The sequence below is a fragment of the Echinococcus granulosus genome (assembly GCF_000524195.1).
Source record: "Echinococcus granulosus chromosome Unknown EG_S00032, whole genome shotgun sequence".
NCBI lineage: Eukaryota > Metazoa > Platyhelminthes > Cestoda > Cyclophyllidea > Taeniidae > Echinococcus > Echinococcus granulosus.
Genome location: NW_020170412.1, coordinates 535,093 through 556,545, shown reverse-complemented (window position 1 = coordinate 556,545; position 21,453 = coordinate 535,093). Strand labels below are relative to the sequence as shown.

General features: G+C 45.0%; 1 protein-coding gene across 1 annotated transcript; it reads left to right on the top strand. All coding sequences in view use genetic code 11, as the record gives it.

Annotated features, from left to right (window-relative positions):
• Positions 1-444: 444 nt before the first annotated feature.
• On the top strand, positions 445-20,672 carry EGR_04863 (Histone-lysine N-methyltransferase, H3 lysine-79 specific; the record flags this gene model as incomplete). The annotated part of the gene is made up of 31 exons (XM_024494112.1): positions 445-765; positions 841-1,045; positions 1,121-1,227; positions 2,406-2,534; positions 4,272-4,617; positions 5,372-5,650; positions 6,287-6,483; positions 7,256-7,360; positions 7,430-7,759; positions 9,659-9,791; positions 11,884-11,951; positions 13,848-13,931; positions 13,968-14,286; positions 14,371-14,435; positions 14,681-14,792; positions 14,862-14,938; positions 15,012-15,126; positions 15,209-15,375; positions 15,784-15,871; positions 15,963-16,021; positions 16,205-16,308; positions 16,560-16,641; positions 16,835-16,993; positions 17,061-17,646; positions 17,724-18,043; positions 18,140-18,314; positions 18,419-18,543; positions 18,659-18,746; positions 18,834-18,913; positions 19,647-19,781; positions 20,562-20,672. The coding sequence occupies 31 exons, from the start codon at positions 445-447 to the stop codon at positions 20,670-20,672; spliced, it is 5,271 nt and encodes a 1,756-aa protein (XP_024351501.1).
• Positions 20,673-21,453: the final 781 nt, after the last annotated feature.

Sequence of the window (21,453 nt, the reverse complement as noted above, 5' to 3'; positions counted from 1 at the left end):
GAATGGAAGAGTATTATGAAATATCTATCAAAAGCCCGGCTGGTGCACCGGATGAGATTTTTCGTGTGGTCAGATGTTCGGTGAGAGTTTAGGAATTTTTATTTCTTTAATATTGTTATAATTTCTTATATCACTTTCTTACCTTATAGGAGGATTTAGTAAAAGATGATAATAGGGAACTTTACGATTGTATTAATTGTACATTATTTGATGTTGAGGAGTTAAACGCAAACAAAGTTTTGCTTAATGGTTTTTCGGCTGTGAGTTGGACTTCGTGGAAATCAATTTCTTCGTACTGCATATTTTACAATTCCTGTGTAGAAGAATTTTGCAAACAAGTACTGTCAATCATTTACATAATCAGTTTTCTTATAGTGGAAAGCTAGCGGGATCACCCCAAAATTTTGCCAACGCCAAGCCAAATTCCATCAATTGAAATATATCATGGCACTTTGCTACAATCGTGCTATCGAAGAGCCCGACAGACTAAACCAGTATCCACCCTTTTCCCCTCAAGTCTATGGGGAAACTTCCTTCGAATTGATCCAGCAAATGGTCGAAAGTATCCCCATAAGCGGCGAGGACACCTTTATCGATCTTGGTAGCGGTGTTGGCCAGGTGGTTTTGCAGGTAGCCGCGTCCACTAATGTCAAATTCTCCTACGGAATTGAAAAGGCTGATTATCCTGCCCAATGTGCAGTCCGTATGGACAGGGAATTTCGAAGGTGGATGGCTTTTTTTGGGAAAACTTATCAACCATACGAGGTTTGGTTTTATTTCATCTATTTACACATTTGAAATTCCAAAACTACCATCTGTTTCTCCTTTGTTTGTTTATAGTTAATTCAGGGTGATTTCCTTGCTGATGAATATGTGGATATTATCGAGACATCGACAATCGTATTCGCCAATAATTTTGCCTTTGGTCCGGAGTTGGACTACCAATTGACTCTTCGGTTCTCCCGCCTCTGTGAGGGGGCTAGAGTCATCTCTTCAAAGTCCTTTTGTGGACGTACCATTCGCATGTCTGATCGCAGGCTTGGAGGTAAGCGTTTTGTATAAGCAGTGAATTATGGCCCTTTATTTGTTATCTAATTGTAGTCTCCCCTTTTTTCTGCAGATCTGAGCTCCATCATAAAGCTGACTCTACTAGATCCCGTTAACGACGGTGTCTCTTGGACAGATAAGCCTTTCAGCTACTATGTCCACACTATAGATCGGTCTCCGGTAAGTCGACTCTCTCTCTATCCTGTTGGTGTGAATTTCACTTTGTGTGCGTTAGTGCTCGTTTCTGTATGCGTGCGTATTCGCCTTCATTACTGCTTCATTTCACTTGCTTTCCATCCACTTCTGTCATCTGGTGACTCACCTGAAGAAAGCCTGTGCAAACACATCTTGGTTGACCGTTTCTTGTTGCATAGATGTATGCACAACTGTTGCCATCATTATTGCTTCCGCTGGTGCTCCTTTTTGCTCATTCGTTACCCTTTTCTTAGGCCCCTTGGAGAACCTTGGTGATTCATTTTGGGGGTATGAGTTGATGGAGCTTTTCCAATTTTTCATTCCACCTAGCAATTAAAGGGGATAGGATTGTTTACTTCGATTTAAATCATCATCTGTTCGTCCGTGATATTTGTGGATGCTGCGATGCCATTAATCACCTGGTTCACCTAAACAAGAGTTATTCTCGCATCTACCGTCTAACATTATCACTAGGAGAGTCAGGCTGTCCATTTGTCGTGCTCGAATTTTACCTGGTTCACTCGGTTCTTTTACTGACCTCAACATTGTGACCATTTGCATGTGTGAGGACACTGTGAGAGCATCGGGGATCTAGTTTCGCTTCTCTCATTCGCTAGATTGTCTTTTGCCTTGTGATAGATTTATTGTTGCGTTATGTAACTCTATTAAAAATAATGAGGCTGTTTGCCTTCAATACTATTTGAGGGCGCTGTGAGACCATCAAGCAACTATTTCCGGTCCTTTTATCATCGAATCTTACCATAAGAGGGCCTGACATTTGTTTATCTCGTGTTAGATTACCAATGCCCCAGATGGTTTTTCATTAGCTGGACTTGTTAACTCCGAAGTCTATGGAGGTATCGGTCGTCTAATTCCATTCCTCTTATTGTTAGATTCCATCACTTTCAATGACCCTGTCCACTTGCGAACAAACGTGTGGTTGCTGTGGCGATAAACCTGACTTCGCTTCCCCCGCCATTCAATTCTGTCACATAATGTATCGTCCACTTTTCTCGTTGCTTCATTTCGTTCCTGGCTAGTAATGGGAGGTTGTCCACTCAACAGCATGCGAGGATACCCTGGTGGCATTCATCTTGGTTGGGGACTTTGACCTTAGAGATCACATAACTAGTTGTATCTCCTTTTCATTGTCTCCCTTTCAGTTACTTAAATACTTCAATGACCTCAAAAAGGGTCAGCGAGGACATAGGACGAAGGAGCGCAAGTCAGCCAGTTCTGCGTCAACCCCTTCTGCCACCAACTCCACGTCCAATTCCAGTGATGGCTCACAGGTGATTTCTCTTATTTTAGCTTGTACTCTGGTGTGGTGGTTGTTCCACAGTGTAACCCATGCTGAAGTGGAAACGTGTAGGTTAAATCAACTTTCAGCCGGCACAGCGCTCTTTGGCTTTATGGAATGCGGTGCCGGGAGATTGCTGCAAATAAGCTGCTGCGTTATTCCTTTTACTTTTTCTATTAATAACGTCTAATTATCCCACGAGAACAATGCGTTCATAACTAACGCATTTGAAGCCGGATTAAGTTACTGGTGGAGTATCACGCGACATCGGGATATTTCAATGGCTCCAAAATGATACCTGCTTACTCTTTAAGGGGCGGCTATTCATATAAATATCATTTTCATGACGATACTGAAGGATTAGGACTACATAGTCACGCTTTAGCAGCATATCACAGTTGGGTGATAGTGAAATCCCACTCATTTTTCATTCCCCCTTGCATTTTTTTGAGTTGGCCCCCAGTGCTTATCATTCATGTGCCCTCTAGCGGCCTTGGAGACCTCACAGTCATGTGGGGCTTAAGTGGTAGTGCACGCTTGACCCTGTTGCGTTTTGCTGTCAGTATAGTCACCAGGGTGGTGTTCACCACTGAGGGCATATGATTCTGAAAATGTCTGCGCCGAAATAATACCCGTTGGTGTTAGTCACCGGGTCACGAGGCAGTGAAATATGACGGTTGAGTCGATTACGCTCCGAAGGCAGAGGTGCCTGAAACTAGTCTCTTTGCCATGCTTCTGCGTTATTACCAACCTTAAACGACAGCCGGGCAGTAGCAGAATTCACTTCGCCTCTCATATCATTCCGTTTCTGCTGTCTCTGATCGCTTGGGTAAAATGACTACCACTCCCCTCTGATTAAGGTGGAAGTCAGTGGGCAGTATCTCTGTGGTAGTTTAAGGGATTCGGACCCACCCCAAACCGTCCCTTGAAGTACCTCTTCATCTGTAGGATGGATTCTAATTATAAAATATTCGATAAACTTGGCGTATCTTTTCCTTGTTTGTTCCTTATTTTTTACCCACCAGTGATCCCTCCGGTTACCACTAAGCCCACCTTATGGGATGGGGATCTGAAGATTGAAATTGGACAGTTTAGCGACCATTAAAAACAGTAAAATCCCATCAACGTTTGCTGATGCTCGTCCTTGCTGTAAACCTTGATAGTAAAGGCACTGTAGACCCTTGTGACCCAAAAACGCATTAGCCATCTGTGAATGAAACTTCGAAGTTAAGTGGTAATCAAAATATTATCACCTTGTGCTTTTTTGATCACTTTTCGATTTATCATCAATGTCATCCCTGGACGAAACAAAACTCTAAACAATATCGGCTTCTTAAATATCAGAATTGCTTTTCAAATATCTCCCAAACTTTTGAATAACGTCCTTCTTGTGACGCAGAAGGGTTAGAACCAAGCCCGCTCCATCTCGGAGTGCCAAGCCCTGTCAGCATGCTAGTATCCCGTTGAAGTCAAGGTGCATCCATATGTATGAAATCTATCTCGATTATTCAATTTTTCTGTACCGGTCCTCCAAGTTTTCTCATTCTCTTCTAAAAGCGGGTGCATATAATGGTTACGTTCATATTCCTTTGCCTTTCTAGGTAGGCTGACAACTATTTAAAGCAGTTTTCATGCGAGCATGTTTTGGGGGTGGATGTTGTTGACGTAGTTGAACACGTGACAACTGCCTAAGCTTGGTTTTTGATCTTTCTTCCTCTTTCCTTTCAAGGCTGGAAGCGCAACGCCCTCAGTGTGTGGCAGTGAACAGCCTCACACTCCGCAGTCGCAGCGTTCAACCAACGCTGCCGAGGCTCGTGGCGGCCGCAAGCGCCGACGACGAGCTGGCTGCCGCCAGGGTGGTAGCAAGGCAAAGCGATGCACCGTGCGCGAGGCTGATGCGAAGCCTAACATCTCCTTCTCGTCCTCCTCTGCTTCCACGATTGCAGAGCATGATGGAGACGATGGCGACAACGAGTCTACCATGGACTCGGTGCAGCCGGCACCACCGCCCTCTCCGTCTCCTCCCCCTCTTCCCGCCTTGCTCAAAACCGAGGAAACTGACGAGTTCAGTGGTGGTAAGAGGCCTTTGCGCATGAAAGTGGACTTGAGACTACTTCAGACCACCTTCGTCTAGTCCACATGCCCTCGTATCCACCTCCTACCACCGGTTTTTTGTTTATTCTTTTGCATTTTTGGGGGTTTTTCGCTTAGCAGCCATTAGATAGACCTTTGTGTGCTTCCGTTTTTTACTTTTGCCAGTAATAAACCTTTTGCGTTTTTCCTCAGCATGCTTTTATTTCGACTCATTGGGGTGATGAGTGGGCGGACTGCTCACTAGCGCATGAATGCCACTGTGACTTCAGGCATTATGGCTCTTAAATAAACCCCTTTTTATGGTTTTTGCTTTTTTATCCTCTAAGAAGGGTTTTGAATGGATACCTATCGCTGAGTTGTGGGAGTGGAAAGTAGAAAACCTTTTATTTTTGCCTCCTTTGGGAGCCTTTAGGTAACCTTTTCTGATTTACCGGCAGTCACCTACTTGTTCATGGGTTTGGGATTTCTAATTAACTTGTCGTGAAAAGTTTTTCATTCATGAAGTTGGCTCGGGTAGTCTTGTCTGTCTCTTCAAAATACGACTATATCAGAATGTATTTCTGCTACTTATTCTACTGGTAAAACTCATCTTACCGTGACCTTTCTGTCTGTCAGAGTGGTACAAGTGGCTTTTTTTTGTTTCTCGTCCTCTCCGAGCGCGTTCGAATAGGAGACTATCAGTGATTTGTTCCCTGGTGTTTTCGGTTCACTCTCCCCCTTTCCTTTGGTTTACAGACACCTCTCGTATGACCTCCCATTCCGATCAGTGTCTCCCGCAACCGTTGGGTGACCTCCCCACTTCACCATCCTCAGCATCACCGTCTACCTCTTTATGTTCACATTCGGATTGCACCTCCGCTGACTCCGACTTCAAGGTCAAATTGGAGCCGAAGACGGAGCTTTCACTGCCTTCCACCTCTTCTTGGTCGTCCCTCCACGGGGCTATCCTAGAGAAGAATCCTCACCACCACCAATTTGGCTGCTCGACGTCATCGGCTCTGCGGCACCATCCCAGTAGGTGTCTAAGTGGTGTCAAAATCAACTGCCTCTTCTACTTTCTGTGGTTCGAATCAAGCGAGGTGCTCTAGGCTACCATGAAGAACAATTTTAAGTAGTCTTCTACATCTACACACCTACCTCAGCATTTATACCTGGAAGACTTAAAAGTGGTAAATTTTATCGGAATGGTTGAGCCATCCTAGGACAACTGACCCCATCTCATCATTGGTGCAAAGGCTGTCTTGCTCTCGAGTGTATTTGCCGTCTCAAATAGGAAGATCAGAGTATGCATCATTCAGACATTACAAGCACTAAAAGTTTATCCAAGTGGTTGTTATGTTGGTAGGCTGGGAACCGCCATGACGAAAATCTCCTCTGAAGTATGGCCAGCCGTCCTTGAAACCTTTGTATCATTCAAGTGCCTTACAGATGAGAAGATGAGCATCTTGCCGCCAAGCTAGATTGTGTTTGAGATATTCCATGGGAATAGATATTTGTTAGTGTTGCCTTTGTGCACCCATTGCCTACCATCTTGAAGAATGGTTTCTCGACTGGTCCATGACATGCGCACCTCTCACGTCAGCACCCACAAATGGTCCTCACTGCTGAAGGGAATCTAATCTTTCTACCTCCTTTTTTTCATGTCTGCAGAGCTGACGAAACGGATGCTTCTCAAACAGGTTGGTCGAATGCGACGTCCAGTGTATGCGAAGGGGTTGCTAGATAAGGCGATAAACCTTGAGAAGGAGCGTCAGAATCGGTTGATGGGCCATGTCATCAGGCTGGAGGAGACGATAAAATTGATGCATGAAGAGGGGAGGCAGCAGCTCGCGGCTTTCACGAACAAGGTTAGTCAAATCTCATCCAGAAGGGTTTACCTCTAGGTTAGAGGGATTAACGGGATGTCGGTGTCTTCCAATCCCACTTGAATACTCCTATTCACCAAGCTTACTGCGGCTTTAAAACAATAGGCATTGTAGATCACAGGTGGATTGATAAATAGCGGATTGCTTTATCCTACAATAGCATCCCCCGCACTTCGCTCGCTATATATAGTGTAAGGAGTGGGGCGTATCTTCAAAGCACCTCAGAAGCCTTTTGATTGATGGTTTTTTAGTAGTGCTAGCACTGGTTCCACAAATCGCTGATTAAACGCACCACTGTGTTCTGGAATGCCTCCAAGTGTAATGAGGAGTATTGTGTTAGAATTCTAGAGTTTCCGCGCGAATCACGCGTGGAGTAATGGTTACCAGGCCGAGAAACGATTAGCCACTTTGTCGATCAGTGGCCTAAAATCCCTGCACCAGTTGTGACATCAAGCGAAATTCATATTCTCCAACACTGGAACCTTCTCATGCAGCCTGATCAAAAGATTACACCCATCTCCCTTTCTCATTGGTAAGAGAAGGGTACGTGGAACGAGGCTTCTCCCCGAATCGCACGTCACGTCCACGATACTGTTTGCTCCTAGGCGCATTCAAAAAGACCTTTGTTGTACGTGCTTTGGAGGTAGGAAAAGGAAGGTGGTCCAATTAATCAATGTTTTGAACACACCCATGTCGCCTGTCCAATTGTGGAGGCACAACCATGACTCACTCTCGTTTCCTGCTTTCTTTTCAGCTCGGAATGCTAGTCACTACCCCGGCCACCTTCTTCTTGGAAGCGCGTAAAATTATCCGACATCATCGCAACCTCGAGGCGAAAATGGTGGAACTGCGCGAGGAGGTGAGGCACATTTTTCCCCTTGTCCCCTATTCTGTCATCTCTCCACTTATTTGGATGTTGGCACCTTAGTTGGCCCGACTGGCTGATTTCCAACGTCAGATGGCGATGAAGACGCAGTCGAATTGCGAGCACCTCGAGCCCGAGGAAGAGGAGGAGGAGGAGGCTGATGTCGAAGCCATCTATCGACCGCCGATTGCGAAGCGCCCTCACTATCCTCCTCAACTCTTTCCCGAGACGGAGGTGACGGTGCTAACTCCGCCAACCCTCTTACCGACGGAGGAGGACATACCACCGCCACAACTTATTGCTCCGGCGATAGCCCCGCCACGACTTACACCGATCCCGTGCGTGCATAGTGAGGGCACACCGCCACCACCATCTCCTCACGCTGATGATGAAGTAGGAAACTCAGCTTTTTCTTTGACCACTGCCCTATTGCCTTTGAGAAAGTCGCTCAGTTTTACTGGTGGGAGTTCTTGTGTGTTTGTGTATGTGTGGAAATGGGGAAGTAGTGTTGTTTAAGTGTGAAAAGTGCTTTCGTTTGCCTCTTGTCAGGCGGTAGGGCTTCGTGGTTGATGTGATTCTGATGCCTACCCCGAATTTTGTAGGATGGGGAACGGAGTTTATCAGCTATTTAAGCTTTGCGTGACCCCTGCCATCAGCTCTTGTGGGTGGGTAAATGCTGCGCTTGCCTTCCCGATGCTCTTTTTTGTGATTCCTGCTAATTTACGAGCCTCTCGGATTGGTTCGACCAACTGCCTGGGTTGAATTTGGATTGAATGCAGCTTTGAGGCGGGTTGGTGTCAGACTAGGTGTACTTGATTCTGGTAAACGTCTCGTTTCTTGCACTCTTTTTTTTTAAGAATTAAGTCGAAATTGACGTCAATCTAAATCCGGTTCTCAGGCTTCATTATTTTTAACTTTTGTAGCTCCCTGTCTCGACCCTTTCTGCTGTCTTCGTATGCTTGACGTCTCTGAAACTTTCTGGTAGCCGTCCTTGTAAATAAGATGGTGGAGGTAGCGACTTCAGTTCCACTTCAAGTGCCTCAGATGGAGTTGGGGTGGCGCGATGCTGATAAGGGCCTTGAGATCAGTGAGAAATTGAGAAGAGCTTTGAAGTTCGTTAATCATTTGAATTGGTTCTCTATGAAATTCCCACCTTTAAAGTTACTGTGGCATTCTCTTCTAAAGTTAGCCTTCTTTAGTCCTACTCCTGGAGTATTCCATTCACATTCCATCGGTCTTGGTATAATTACGTTGGCAGGGGTTACCAGACGCCCCAGAATGGAATTAAATGTAGCCCGAGTGTTCTTCCAGTTTCTGCACTTTGTGATGGATTTAAACGACTTAGGTTGTAGTTTCATCCATGACTGGACCCGAAATTGACACTTATAGTGTTACCCTCGGTTTGCACACCTCGTATTTTGCATAAGCTCGAATGACTGTAAATTTCACCAAAATTCTCGCCGCTGATGTGAAATTGGGGAGGATGAAGGCAAGCTAGACTGTCCTAGTGCTGATGGCTGCTACGCCACTCCTTGCGTCATACATTACTCATGAAGTAATGTGCGGAAAATTGGAAGCACAGCTCTGGGGGCTGGGGTTAACCCGGCCCGATTTGATTTTGATGATGACAAGCTGAGATTGATAGAATGCAATTGGGAGAAGCATGGATCTTCGATGTGCTGCAGGGACTTGTGGACTGAATCGTCTTCCCGAAGGCTGGAAGTCTTGAATTCTGATTCGATGGCCTCCTTGATTGTGGTATCCGCTATTTGCCTTCATTTTCACACTTCTAATTGTTTTTACCTCTGGTGGTATTCCTTGAGCTGCCTCTCTCAGGATAATACAACCTCTTGGTGTTCTTTATTGAAGTCAACCTTTGAAAATCAAATTTTAGGAGGCTGAAATCAAGTTACTTTGGCTGTGTTTTGGTAAAACTGCAAAATTTCTTTCCCCAATGTGTCCTGTAGGCACTAGGGGCGAATTCCAAGCCCTAAAGCTCAAATTAGGTTGGAGTAATCAGTTTCTAACATTACCCGCGTTTTTAAAATCAGTCGGAACCAACCCACGTGCATTAGCTGTGTGAATTGCACATGATTTCTCGTTTTCGCTATTATCGTCACCATGGCTAATTGTTGTTGTCACCCGTGCTGGCGACTGGAGAGAGTAGCTTGTCTCAGCCTGCTTCTCAGTTAATGCACACGGTAGCACTGGACACGCAACAACACGCGCGCCATCTGCTCTCTCTCTTTCTCGCTCTCGCTCTCTCTCACCTGCTACTAACTCCTACCTCAGGTCTGCGATTTCACCACTGAAGTCCTTCCACCGCTCTACCGCCGTCGTTACTACTCCCTCGATGCTGTGAGGTTTGGGGAGCTGCAAGCACGCCTGCGGCAGGCGACGTCCAGCAGCAACACTCCACAGCCAAGTGCTTCTCGCATTTCCTAGGTCTTCTCTTCCCTTTCCTTTGTGGTCCAACTTTTCTTGTTCTTTTTTTTTATACGCACCCACGCACACACACTCCTTCCAGGAGGATGTTGTTTTGGCATTTCTTGCATATGGACAGTTGGGGAGAGCCCTCCTGCATTATCATCACCAGGTTTCACTGTTGTCGCCTCAGCGCGTGAAAATTCCAGATGCAAATATTTCTCTCTTTGTTTTTACGGACTGTTTGAGCGATTGTAAATAATGAGGAGGCGCCGATAGGTCTTTGAAGTGGGATGTATAGTCTCCCACTCCTCCTTCTCACCTTTGTTGATGGTTATTACTTGAGATTTGCGCGAGCACTAGAGAGTAGCCTTCCTTAGAGCTCTGCGAACTTTCCACTCTCCCCTCGCTCCTCTATGTGTGTATCTTTCACTCCCAAATATAGTACTATTTGCTGAGGTGGTCTTCTGTTTTGGGAGGTTCTGCCTCGGTTACCATCTATTTGACCGAAGTGACGGTGGTTAAGCGGCAGCACCATTTGGAGCGGCGTCTTTTCAGCCGGTGAGGGGTCTATGTTGACGCTGCACAATTGTTACAAAAGGGAGGGGGCCTTTGAAGTTATCTTCGTGTGCCAGTGGACACACTCTCTCTGCTCTGACATGCATAACGCGGTGACGACACCACCTTATTTGCTCGTGTAAACACACAGTGTCGCTGCTTGGGTGCTATGACTGTACACACCGTTAAGCGGCGATAAACGTGAATTTTGGACAAACATCTCTTTGTTTAATTGAATGTTATGAAGAGTTGGCTCGAAGTGTCACGAATATAGCTAACTTTGGAGGTCTCTTGGCCTTAGGATTGTTTATTTTTGCCTCAAAAAGACATTTCTCCACCGGATTCCTGTCCTCTGGATGAGCGCATGTTGTCGGCGGTGGATTGACACCCACATTGACATACTGAGCCTATTCTAACGGGTCAGAGGTTTAGAGGCGTGGTAAGATGCCATCGATGAAGTTGTTTTCCACTCTTAATTACCACTACTCCGTGTAGAACGGGTAGAAGTGAACTTACCTGAACCTTGTCCTCAGAGGTCACGGCCACATCGACTAACCAGCCAATCTACTTGTCTGTGCAGTACTTAGTTGTCACGTTAGTTCCAAGTTTTGGCTCTGGCCCAGAGTGAAAAAAAAACAACTATCACAGGCGGTTTAATTAATCGTTAATCGTAATTGAATTAGTGGGCTGGCAAATGTCTGGCTCGCTGTAATTAATTAATCAATATGGGATAAATTAATTACCGCCCCCCCCCCCCACCTCAGCGACCTGGACTGAAGAGTGGCTTGGGAATGAGACTACTGGGTAGCAGTGGAGACTATCAGGACGGACATGCATCACTCCTGCTTGACCGTTGATAGCCAGACGATTGGTTCCGGCACGAATAGATTGAGGTCCCCCCCCCCCTCCCCAATTACGAGTGGACTTCTTTGCCGTTTGACGGTTACACGGTCGCTTAAGTCTCCACAGGTTATACTACCCCTCCTCTGGGTTATGCCAGTCGCGCCTATCAGTCCCCCCCATAGGCCATAGTACTACAATTTCGGAAAAGACTCGGGGCTAGGAACGGCCGTAGCAACCAGTAGAGCGTTTTCATTCCCAATCTGGTACTGCTGGAGGGTGTTTATCCAAAACCACATGTCTTAACGCCTCCGTATTTTGATGAATCATTTACAAACGAACTGACGTGTCTAAGGATGTTAAAAAACCATAATTCCTCCATCGTCGTGGGCGTGATGTGCGCATGTGACTTCGGAATTTGATAAACTTTTCATCTCCCGGAGGAAGGAGGGTGAAAAATTGCTCTCAAGAAGGAGAGTGAAGCACGATCTAGTTACTCAGATGGATCGCTGTGGCCCCTTCCCTTGCTGCACGGGCAACTGCAAGTAATGGGTCGCCAGACCATCGTAATTGGGTAACCTTGTGCATAACTAAACCATTAGGAATGTCCAATTCCCTAGTGTTTTACTGGTCTGTCAAGGGGTGAATGGTTTGGCGCGAGTGACGACACTTCCTCCCCTTCTCTGCTCGCGTAGACGTCGCCTATTTTGCTGCGCATCACCTGCTGGGCATCAATTGGTCGGCTCAAGGTCGCCGAGGGGCTGTAGGTTTGATTGCCGGCCGGTTTGCGTTCGCGCACATCCGATGCTGGTACAAATGCACGGAGCGCCTAAAATGCTCATCTTTATTTCTCGTAACTTAAATATTTCTCCCACGTTTCTCAATTAATCTTTCGGGGAAAAATTGCAGCATGATTTTTGGATTGTAAAGTTGAGAATCACAGTCGTAAAATTGTGCACAGTCAAATGAGGTCACTCTGTAAAAGCAGAGGAGGTGTTAGTCAACCAATTCTCCATTCCGACTGCCGTGATTTATTACCACATGCCAACTAAGGTACACAGCGCATATTGGGTCAAGACAGAGCTGTCCCGTGCGCATTTACTTCCATTTACTAGAGTGGCCGGCGATACCCCAGCTTGTCAATATTAAGAGAGGTGTATTTACCATCGGCTATGGTTGAGATGTCAAGGTGATTGTTTACCATTATTCTTCACTTTTAATGCCACAAATCTCTAGTGGAATACATTCAAACTCCTAATTAAGCTTTGCTGAATACAACAATACTTCAAGAATATAGTTTCATATTTTTATGCCAAATTACCTAGCATCATTGTTGATTCCATGCAATCGAAGAATTGGATTTGTCAAACAAAATTTGACATCTCCTCTGCGATGGCTAGTCTTTGATGAGGCAACGGCATGCCCTGTAATTTTGCGACAGATGAGAGGATGCAATATGTTTTAGCGTAACAACACTTTTAAAATTTCGAATCCTTTCATTTCGTTTATCAAACCTGAATTAGATTAAGAATATACGATCACTTTCAACCGGTCTTTGGAAGAGAGGAGGAAAATGCAAAACAAGTAATAAGCTAGAAATACTTCATGTAAAGGCCACGCTTGGTTGATAGAATCATTTAGTGTTATCAACTCAAATGAAGATGGGCAAGATGTGAAGCTTTATAACATTCCTTCAATCATTTTTACAATTTAATGACTTAATAAAAAAATGTACAATTATCCCTAACTGATGCTCAGACCTCCAAAATATACCTGTGGTAAGCAAAAGTGCTTCAATATTTGCGTAAAACACAAAACCCATGGTGAGAGTCAAGCATAGAGACAATGGTATATTTAAATATGTATATTTGGTTGACTTGGTTTGGGATCAATGGTTTCCGTCAAATGGTTTCGCAAAATAAAATCTTAAAAAAAAAACAAACCACTGTGCTTTAAGGTAATCCTAATTTAGGACAATCCATGGCTTACTTGCTTGTATTTCTTTAAGTAAAGTGTGGAGAATAACCCCGCGCATTAAGAGCAGCCGCGATTTGTGCTGATCAAGCAAATACTTCACTGCATTTTTCATGAATTTTGGCCTGTAAATTTTCAACAAAAATCTTTTATGTTTAACATTTTTGTTTATAGCAACTGAAACTGCACTTCAAGGTTCTAGGTGTGGTGGGTCGACATGTGGGTTGTGCGTCGTCGGATTCGGTGCTTGGATGCAGCCTAGGAAAGTTTATTTGACAAAAAGTGAACAAATTGCTTTTTCCGTTGCAAAAGGTAGGATTCGGTTTTATATTCGAGTAGTATCCTGAGGGTTAGTCCATTTTACAATGTATTGCTCGCACCTATATGACAAAACATGCCGTGTTTAAAGACAAAAAATCCTCTGTTTAATCCGTGCTGGACAATCGTATATTATTCTCTTGCGCTAATTGCATTGTCGCTATTTCGATTTCAGGTCAATATCTAGTTGGTAACAATAACGGTCACTTCTACCGATTTCTACTTTTTAAACCTACAAGTCCTTTTGCAAGTGGTATTTTATGACTCATGATTTAGTATGCTAGACAAACGCTACAGAGAATCTAGTAAGCTTGATTCTTATTTGATCGTGTTTGTTTCTCCAACATTTTTATCTTTTTGCAACCAGAACATGGAGGACACTGACAGAGCCTTACCTGAAGGCGCTAAAACACCCCCGAATGAACCATCTTTCGAGATAATTGATCTTCAGGTACTCTGTTTCCTCATCAAACGTCAAAATTCTTAGGAACTCTTCCCCAGCAATACGCCTTCCATGAAAGCGGAAGTTTTGAACGAAGACTTGTCATCGATTCCCTCCACTTCTTTAAGCAAAACACACGAGCAAGTGGATTCAGCACCAATGGGCATAGAAGATCAGCTTTATAGTAATTACTTGAGTGGAGCAATTTCTTTTGATGAGCTTATGAAAGAACTTCACGCAAAGACCAATTTGGATCGGACGGGTAGCAACTCTAAAAAGGCCGCTCGACGTCGTCCGCGTCCTCCTCCCAGAAACCAACGCGCAAAATCCGGAAGTGAATTTAAAGACCCACTTTACGAACCCGGTAAATATCCTTATTTTATTTCGGCCTTTTGATCAACTTTATGTGAATTCATTTGGTGTATCTTGGATTTTGTTTTTAATCTAGAAAGCGATTTCGGTGATGAAAGACTTAGAAGATCACGAAAGAGTAAACAATCGGCTCCCCGGAAGGTAGGTGACAGTGATTAAACAGTATCTCAAATACGAATTAAATGAACCCTTAGAAAGTCGTTTGCTGAATGAGTATGGGTGCACTGTGTATTGGCAAAAATTTATTTTTTGATATTGTTAAGTGGTGTACTGTTCGATGTCATTATTATTATCGGTTTCTAAAACTCACTGAATCATAATGTGGCAAACTATTTCCAGATTTGGATCTTCCTTCATGACCTTCATACTTCTTTTCCTAATTCTAGAAGTGGGACCTTAAATTAGAATTAGCAAATTATTTGGGGGAAGCGGAAAGACACTTAAATAACGGGAATTTTGACAAGACTGAAGAGATTTGCCGAAACATCATCAACGCCGGTGAGCAGTTTTCACTCGGAACGTGTTCAAGTTAAAATTATGGGTTGGCGAAGTATTTTCTTCTTGTAGCTCCACATGCCTCTGCCCCCTACGTCGTTCTGGCCGACATGTTTTACAGGCAGGACCGCAGAAAGGATTCTCAAGAGGTATGTCTGGTGGCACTTTCCTGCTGTCTCCCAGTAGAGTAAAAATTTATTTTCTAACCTTCATCCCTCGCAGCACATGCTGCAAGCAGCGGAGCGTAATCCTCGAGACTCTGCATTGTGGATGAATTTGGTTGATTTTTCCGAGGACGAGGGCGACCTGAAACAGGCCATTGTCTACGCTCGAAATGGTTAGTAGTGCAAATAATTATGCTAAAGTGCTATAAGCAACGAAACGTTTATTGGAATATTTGTATTCTTTTTCTTCTCTAGCAATGCGATCTGCGCGGAATGATTCAGAGATTCGCCACCGGCTGGTGAGTCTCCTGATGGCGACGGGTCAAGAAAAGGAGGCTCTTCGGGTGCGACTTACGGCTCTTCTCTTTGGCAAAAATAATGATCCCCGTAAGGCCTACAATCAGATTGTCAAAATCGCTGAGGTGTGTTTTTCTTGTTACTACGCTTTTATGATGACACTTGAAAACCCATGAAATCGGCGGCTATTACGAGACTTAGACATCGATTTGCTTTATTAAAAAGTTGACACATCGAACTTTTCGGTGCTTATAAGTAAACCTACGACGTGGTGAGTAATACGTGATGTGTGTGATGCCCGAGTTACCTCTAAAGACATCGAATGGTATGTAAATTCGGGACCGGTTTACTATCGGCATACAGATAGGCTATTGGTTATAGCCTTCCGATTGTGATAGCTGGATCACTGGATCCCGAAAAGTCCGCTTAGTTTTGTGTAAAATTGAGGCAAGCATTAGTATCCACATTTAAATTTCATGTTTAATTTCATTTCGATTCATTCATTTATATGTGCGTTACTTTACTGATGGTAGGAGTTCGCTGCTCTTGGTGACCCAGGTGGTTGTATTCGAACCTATGAGTTGGCTTTTGAAAAGCTTCCTGAGATATGTCCTACCAAGGGTAAGCCCTATCGCCACGTTAATGCCCTATTTGCTCTGTCTCGACATTCCCACATTATTGATACGAACATTGATCCTTCCTTCTCCCCTAGATCAGCTCCGTGTGCTTGACCTCTTTCAAGAGGGTGATCGACCTGAAGAGGCTTTTAAGGTTCGTTTTACTTTACCGCATAACCTCTGGAATTTACGTTACATGGAACAGTCCATCAATGTCCGACCTTGGAAAAAGCGTCAATTGTCTGTTATGCTCCATTTCCTCTACTTCTCAATGCACATCAGTTCTCACCAGATATGAAAGGCTAACTTGGGTTTCGTTGTTTTGCTTTCCCTGTAGTTCTTCCTCATGTACTGGGGCGTCTCCCTCATTTGCGAGAATGGACAAGTTGCCTCACCATATCGCGTGCCTTCCAACACTGCCATTATGGAGTCAATTCGGCGGTAAGTCAGCCCTTCATCTACGTTCCCACAACGGGCATTCTAAGAAAATTAGTCGGCAGCAAATCTCGACTGTGCAAAGAGGTGTCTGCTTCTGCTATCTGAAAATTTGCTCTCATTTACCCGATTGTTATATATTTTCGGCTAATAAAGAAAACTCTAAACAGCATAATCGTTACTTTATTGTTAATCTTTTCAGTGTTTTTCTCTAACGCATCGGCTTTGGGTGTAACCGCCTTCCCTCTCCATTTCAGATGTGAATTTGCAGAAGATATGAATGTGGTTGTACTAATCCGTTTCTTCATCCTCATGTTGAAGTACAACCTGGGATCAGTTGTAAAGGCGAGTGATTGTATTAAGTGGACTTGGTGCCTTTTTTTCTGTTTTATTCTCTGAAATGGGTCAATATAAGGAGGTACCAAGTCACCTTTGCAGTTTAACAAACCGGGTAGATCCACGTTGAGCATTCTGAATGGGTTTTGTTGGTTAATTACCAGCAATTGAAAAAATTGCCTTGTTCGATCCATAGGATCACCTGAATTCTCTGATCGCCTCCTCCTCCACCAAGGAGTTTCGTCGAAGTCACGGTCTCTTCTTCGACCTGGCTAAGTCCTGCAAATCTGCTGGTCTCATCTCCGAGGGACTGGCCATTGCAGGACGTCTCACTACTACGCCTAAAATCAAGCCCGTGAGTTCTTAATCTGTGGGCAAATAAATTGAGCTTTCCTTTTCTTAACTGTATGTTTGGGTCGCAGAATCCCAAAGCACTGTGCCTTCTCGGCGACCTGCAAGTGGAATCGAACCTACATGAAGAAGCCCTCTCTACTTACCGCCATATCATCAACCGACTCGATCCACGGTGTACTGAGGCGCGTTTGGCGTTGGGGAATCTTCTTCGTCGTCTAGGGGACGAAAAAACTGCTCTAGAAGTCCTTGAACCTTCCCTACTCCGTATCAGTCAGCCAGATGCTCAAGAAACTGGAGTGGAAGCGGAAGTCGGAGACAATTCCACTGAAGATGAGGACGATGATGACGACGATGAGGGTGACGACAGTGAAACCTCCAACAGTGACCGCTTCTCTGATTCGGTGGAAGAAGAGGATGAGGAGAGTGGGGGGGACAATTCTGAAGCAGTGGAGGCCGAGGCGTTGACATCAGCGGTGGTGAGTGGCGGGTTCGTAACTTCACCAATGCTCTGCAATGATCCCACCGCTATGCGACTGGCTTTTGAGCGCTGCAAACTCCTTGATTCGCCTGCTACTGTGAATCAATTTTTGGAGGAGGCATGCCGTCTCCTCTTCTCTGATGTGATGCAGATCTACTCCTGTGAACGACCTGGACGTGAGTTTTCGATCTAATGTCAAAATACTCGCTACTTATATAGTCAATGTAAGCACGATTTTATCCGTGTCCCACAGCCGCAGTGATGTTCCAGTACTACCTGTCGAAACACCCTTCCGTGCAAGCACTAGCCCATCTGGACGAACAGACGGACCCAGCTTTGCGTGTCTCATCGGAGGACCTGTGGGCGACTTGCTGCTGCCGAGTGATTGAGATTCTGATTAAACGAGCCGACTATGTCACTTTGGATCGATTTCTCTCCTGGGCCTCTGTGCTGCCTTGGATTGTGGAAACGTCTTATCGACGGCGTATGATCACCCACCTCTACATCAGCAATGCGCTTCAAGTTGGACATGGGGAGACTGCTATGGAGGCGATGAGGCAGATTGAAAAGGAGGTACATTTTTTGTCGAATTTCGTTTCCTCTTTTCATGCTCTCCAGGCATTAGCAGTATACAAATCAGTTTTGCTTAATCTTTTCCTTCCCTTTCAGTTTTCCCATCTGAATCAGTACTGGAACCTCCTCAATATTGCCTCGACGACTTCTCGAGAGCTTCGACTCACGAGATTCCTTCTTCGACGAATTGCTAAGGATAGGGACAATCTTGGCGCTTCACTGATGAGTTGTGGCGACTGTATGGCAAGGGGATCGAGTCGCTACTCCATAGGTATGTTCTAAGAGCTATTTCCATTTGAGTATTCCATCATCGTACTAGCTATAGATAGCTTGATCTGGGTGTTTGAGGGTGACCAGAGAGTCTCTGCGTTTTAGCTCTCATGGCTGACATCCGATCTCGATTCCCCAACAACCCTCTTGTCTCCCTCCTACTCGCCGTCTGCTTTCTCAACATCTCCGTCCACAAGCACCTCTTCTCCCGTCACAAAACAGTCCTTCAGGTGAGCATTTTGGTCAATGGTTGGAAGGCAGGATAATGGTACCATCAGCATTAAAATACGTATTCTTAGTCCTGTCTTGGCTTTTTGGTAAAGAAATACCTTTTCCACGTTTTAGTGCCTTGGATTCTTAGGGGAGTACCGCCAGCTGCGTGGAGAATGTCAAGAGACCTACTTTAATATTGCTCGAGCTTGCCATCAGTGCAGTAAGTTGCTTTATTCGCTTGAAGAATTAAGAAACTTACTATTGCTCTTGAGTACTTGTCCTTCTAATGGAATTTTTAATCCCTCAGTGCTGGGACACATTGCTATTCCCTACTACGAAAAGGTTCTTGAGATGGAACCGGTTGGTTCAACGGAGGAAGAAAAGCGGGTGAGTACTTGGATACACAAAATCCTTTTCATCCTTACCTTTCTTCCACTTCATTAATAGAGGCGTTTAGTGTGAAGGCTTTGGTATTCCTCAAGTAGCTTTCGCTTTAACATCGACGTTGCCCTTGTCGTGATGATTGTCTAAAGGGCACGGAGATATCTCGGTGGGCGATTTTTAGTCCATGGATCTTGTTGTAATCCGCCACATCGCTTTTTTGAGGTTTTATCCTTTTTCGTATGGATCATTGTCGGAAAGCGAGTCGACCAATAGCGAATGTTCGTTCGAACAGAGTACTTATTAGCCGCGTGGGCGTTCTTCCGGTCTGTCTGGGGCTTGCAAGAATGAATGGGAGGCGTTTAGGGACATACAGGCTAGGGAGATGGAAGGTTCATCTGTTTTTGTGATACAACATAGGGGGTCTCGATACTGGGTTTGATCACCTGTCAGAAATGTTGTTGTGCTGTATGGTGAACATTTCCTGGCACTTTCTGGTTGCGAACTTGATCACCTCACTAAGGGAGGTGGTATTTGTGCTACGGAGCTTCTCAAGCATAACAGGTGGCCGAACTCCATGTCTGAACTGGGCGATTATCTATCCTGCGACTACGGTTGCAGGTGAGCCATGGAAGGCTCGTTCTGCTAGAAGTTTGACTTTCTTCCCGTATCCCTCGTCGGCTTCGTCTACTTATTAGTTGCGATGAAAGAAGTCTCTGGTGAGTGTCTGTTATTCCAGGTCGTTGAAGATTTGGGTAAAGTAGTGCGGCATTGTTTCGTCTCGGTGTCTGGGGCAATATCCGCGTCTACAAAGGCCGAGAAGAGATTTTGGGGGGCGAGTACGGAGGATCTGGAGGGTTCGCTGGTGTTACAGGTAGAAACTAGAGGTTAAATTTGCCGTTTTTAAGCCACTCCTTGGAGTCCAGTGTCAACTGGATTCGCTGTTCTGAGCCATTCTCATTCCACCCTCCCACAAAGTGCCATCATTGCGGAAACTCCCAGATATTTTGCTGATTTTCTATTCCCTGAAGTGGTCGTTGTCCCTAGTATTTGGTGTGTTGATCGCCAAGCGCCACCACTGTTTAGATAAACAGTTCATCCGTTGTCTGCCTTCCCAAGAGTACCTCCATTTGACCGTTTGTCAACACGCCCATCCACACGTAGCCGCGCACATCTTGCGTCGATGACACCCAGTTTATGTGCTGCGACAAAACCGATAAGTGGATGTCGCCATGTCGTTAGTTGAAAGAAATTTCGTCACAGTTCTAGAGTCATCCGATAAGACGGTTAGTAAGCAGCCGACTTTCCAAGTTGTGACGGTGCACAGGTTTTCATCCTCCCGAACTCACTATTTCCGGTTTCACAGCCACATCCTCGCGGTACGGCTAGGGTCCTGGTAAGCCATCTTATCTTGGAAGGGTTCTCCCATTGACCCTTCCATTCTTCAAATGGAACTGGCTGAACGGAATGTGAGATCCTTGGGATCATTGTGTTGGTGTCAGAGTATTGCTTAACTCTAAATGCAGCCAAATGATTCACTCGGTGGTTCGGTTGGTAGCCTATGCGTATCCCGCCATGCCCAGCGAGGAAACGGCAAGAAGGAATTATCTACTTCCCCATTACACAATTACTACTGTTCTCTTTTAAATCGTAGCTCCTTGACTTGAGGATGGAGGCAGCGTACAATCTGCAGTTGCTCTACCAGCAGAACAAGAACCCGACAATGGCGAGGTACATTATGCAGAAGTACCTCGTGATTGAGTGATCCTGGTTCGTTCTATTCTCTTCTCTTCCTTGGTGCGTCTGCGTGAATATACCCATGTAAATATTGTAGTATACTCCTGTCAGATTGTCCTCTATTTCTCAATCTAACTTTATTCTCTTTTTGTAATATTAATTGGGCCAAAATAAATGTTTCAATTTAGGCTTTGGTGGTTTTTGGGATGCTGACACCTCCTTGTCTTTTGTAAAGGCTGATGACATTGCTGAGTTGAGGTGTAGCGTACTGTAATTGGTCTACCGCCCTCTACTGCACCCTTACCGGGCTTAAATAGACTTTTTTTCCCCTCTGAAGCGTGAAATGATTTAGGAAAGGGAGGATTAGTGGCAAGAAGAGGTGGTGCCAAAGTCTGCTCTCCTTCGTCTCTTCCGCCCCTGCGGTGGGGCATTGTGAAAAAACTAGCCCATCGAAATTGCGCAGTCGCTTGGTATTCCCCCCGACGGTGTATTTATTTGGAAATAATCTGCTGTATCCCCGGTTCGTACTTTTGTTTTGCTGGGGAGTGGGTACCCATCACAGCCTCACGAAGATCTGGAATGCTGCTGATAAACTATTGAGTAGTGCGGGGATTGGGTTTGCTTAGTTCAACCACCCTTACCCGATTAGCCAGGTGACTAAGTTGGGAATTCGCTTGTCTGCCCGTCACATGATCCTGTCAGATTTCTCACTATGAATTTGTCTTTCAAATGTGACTTGGTTTCAAAGGAACTGCTCATCTCCCGCTTTCTCTGAAACCTTGTGACTGCTGAGATCACTCCCATGAGTT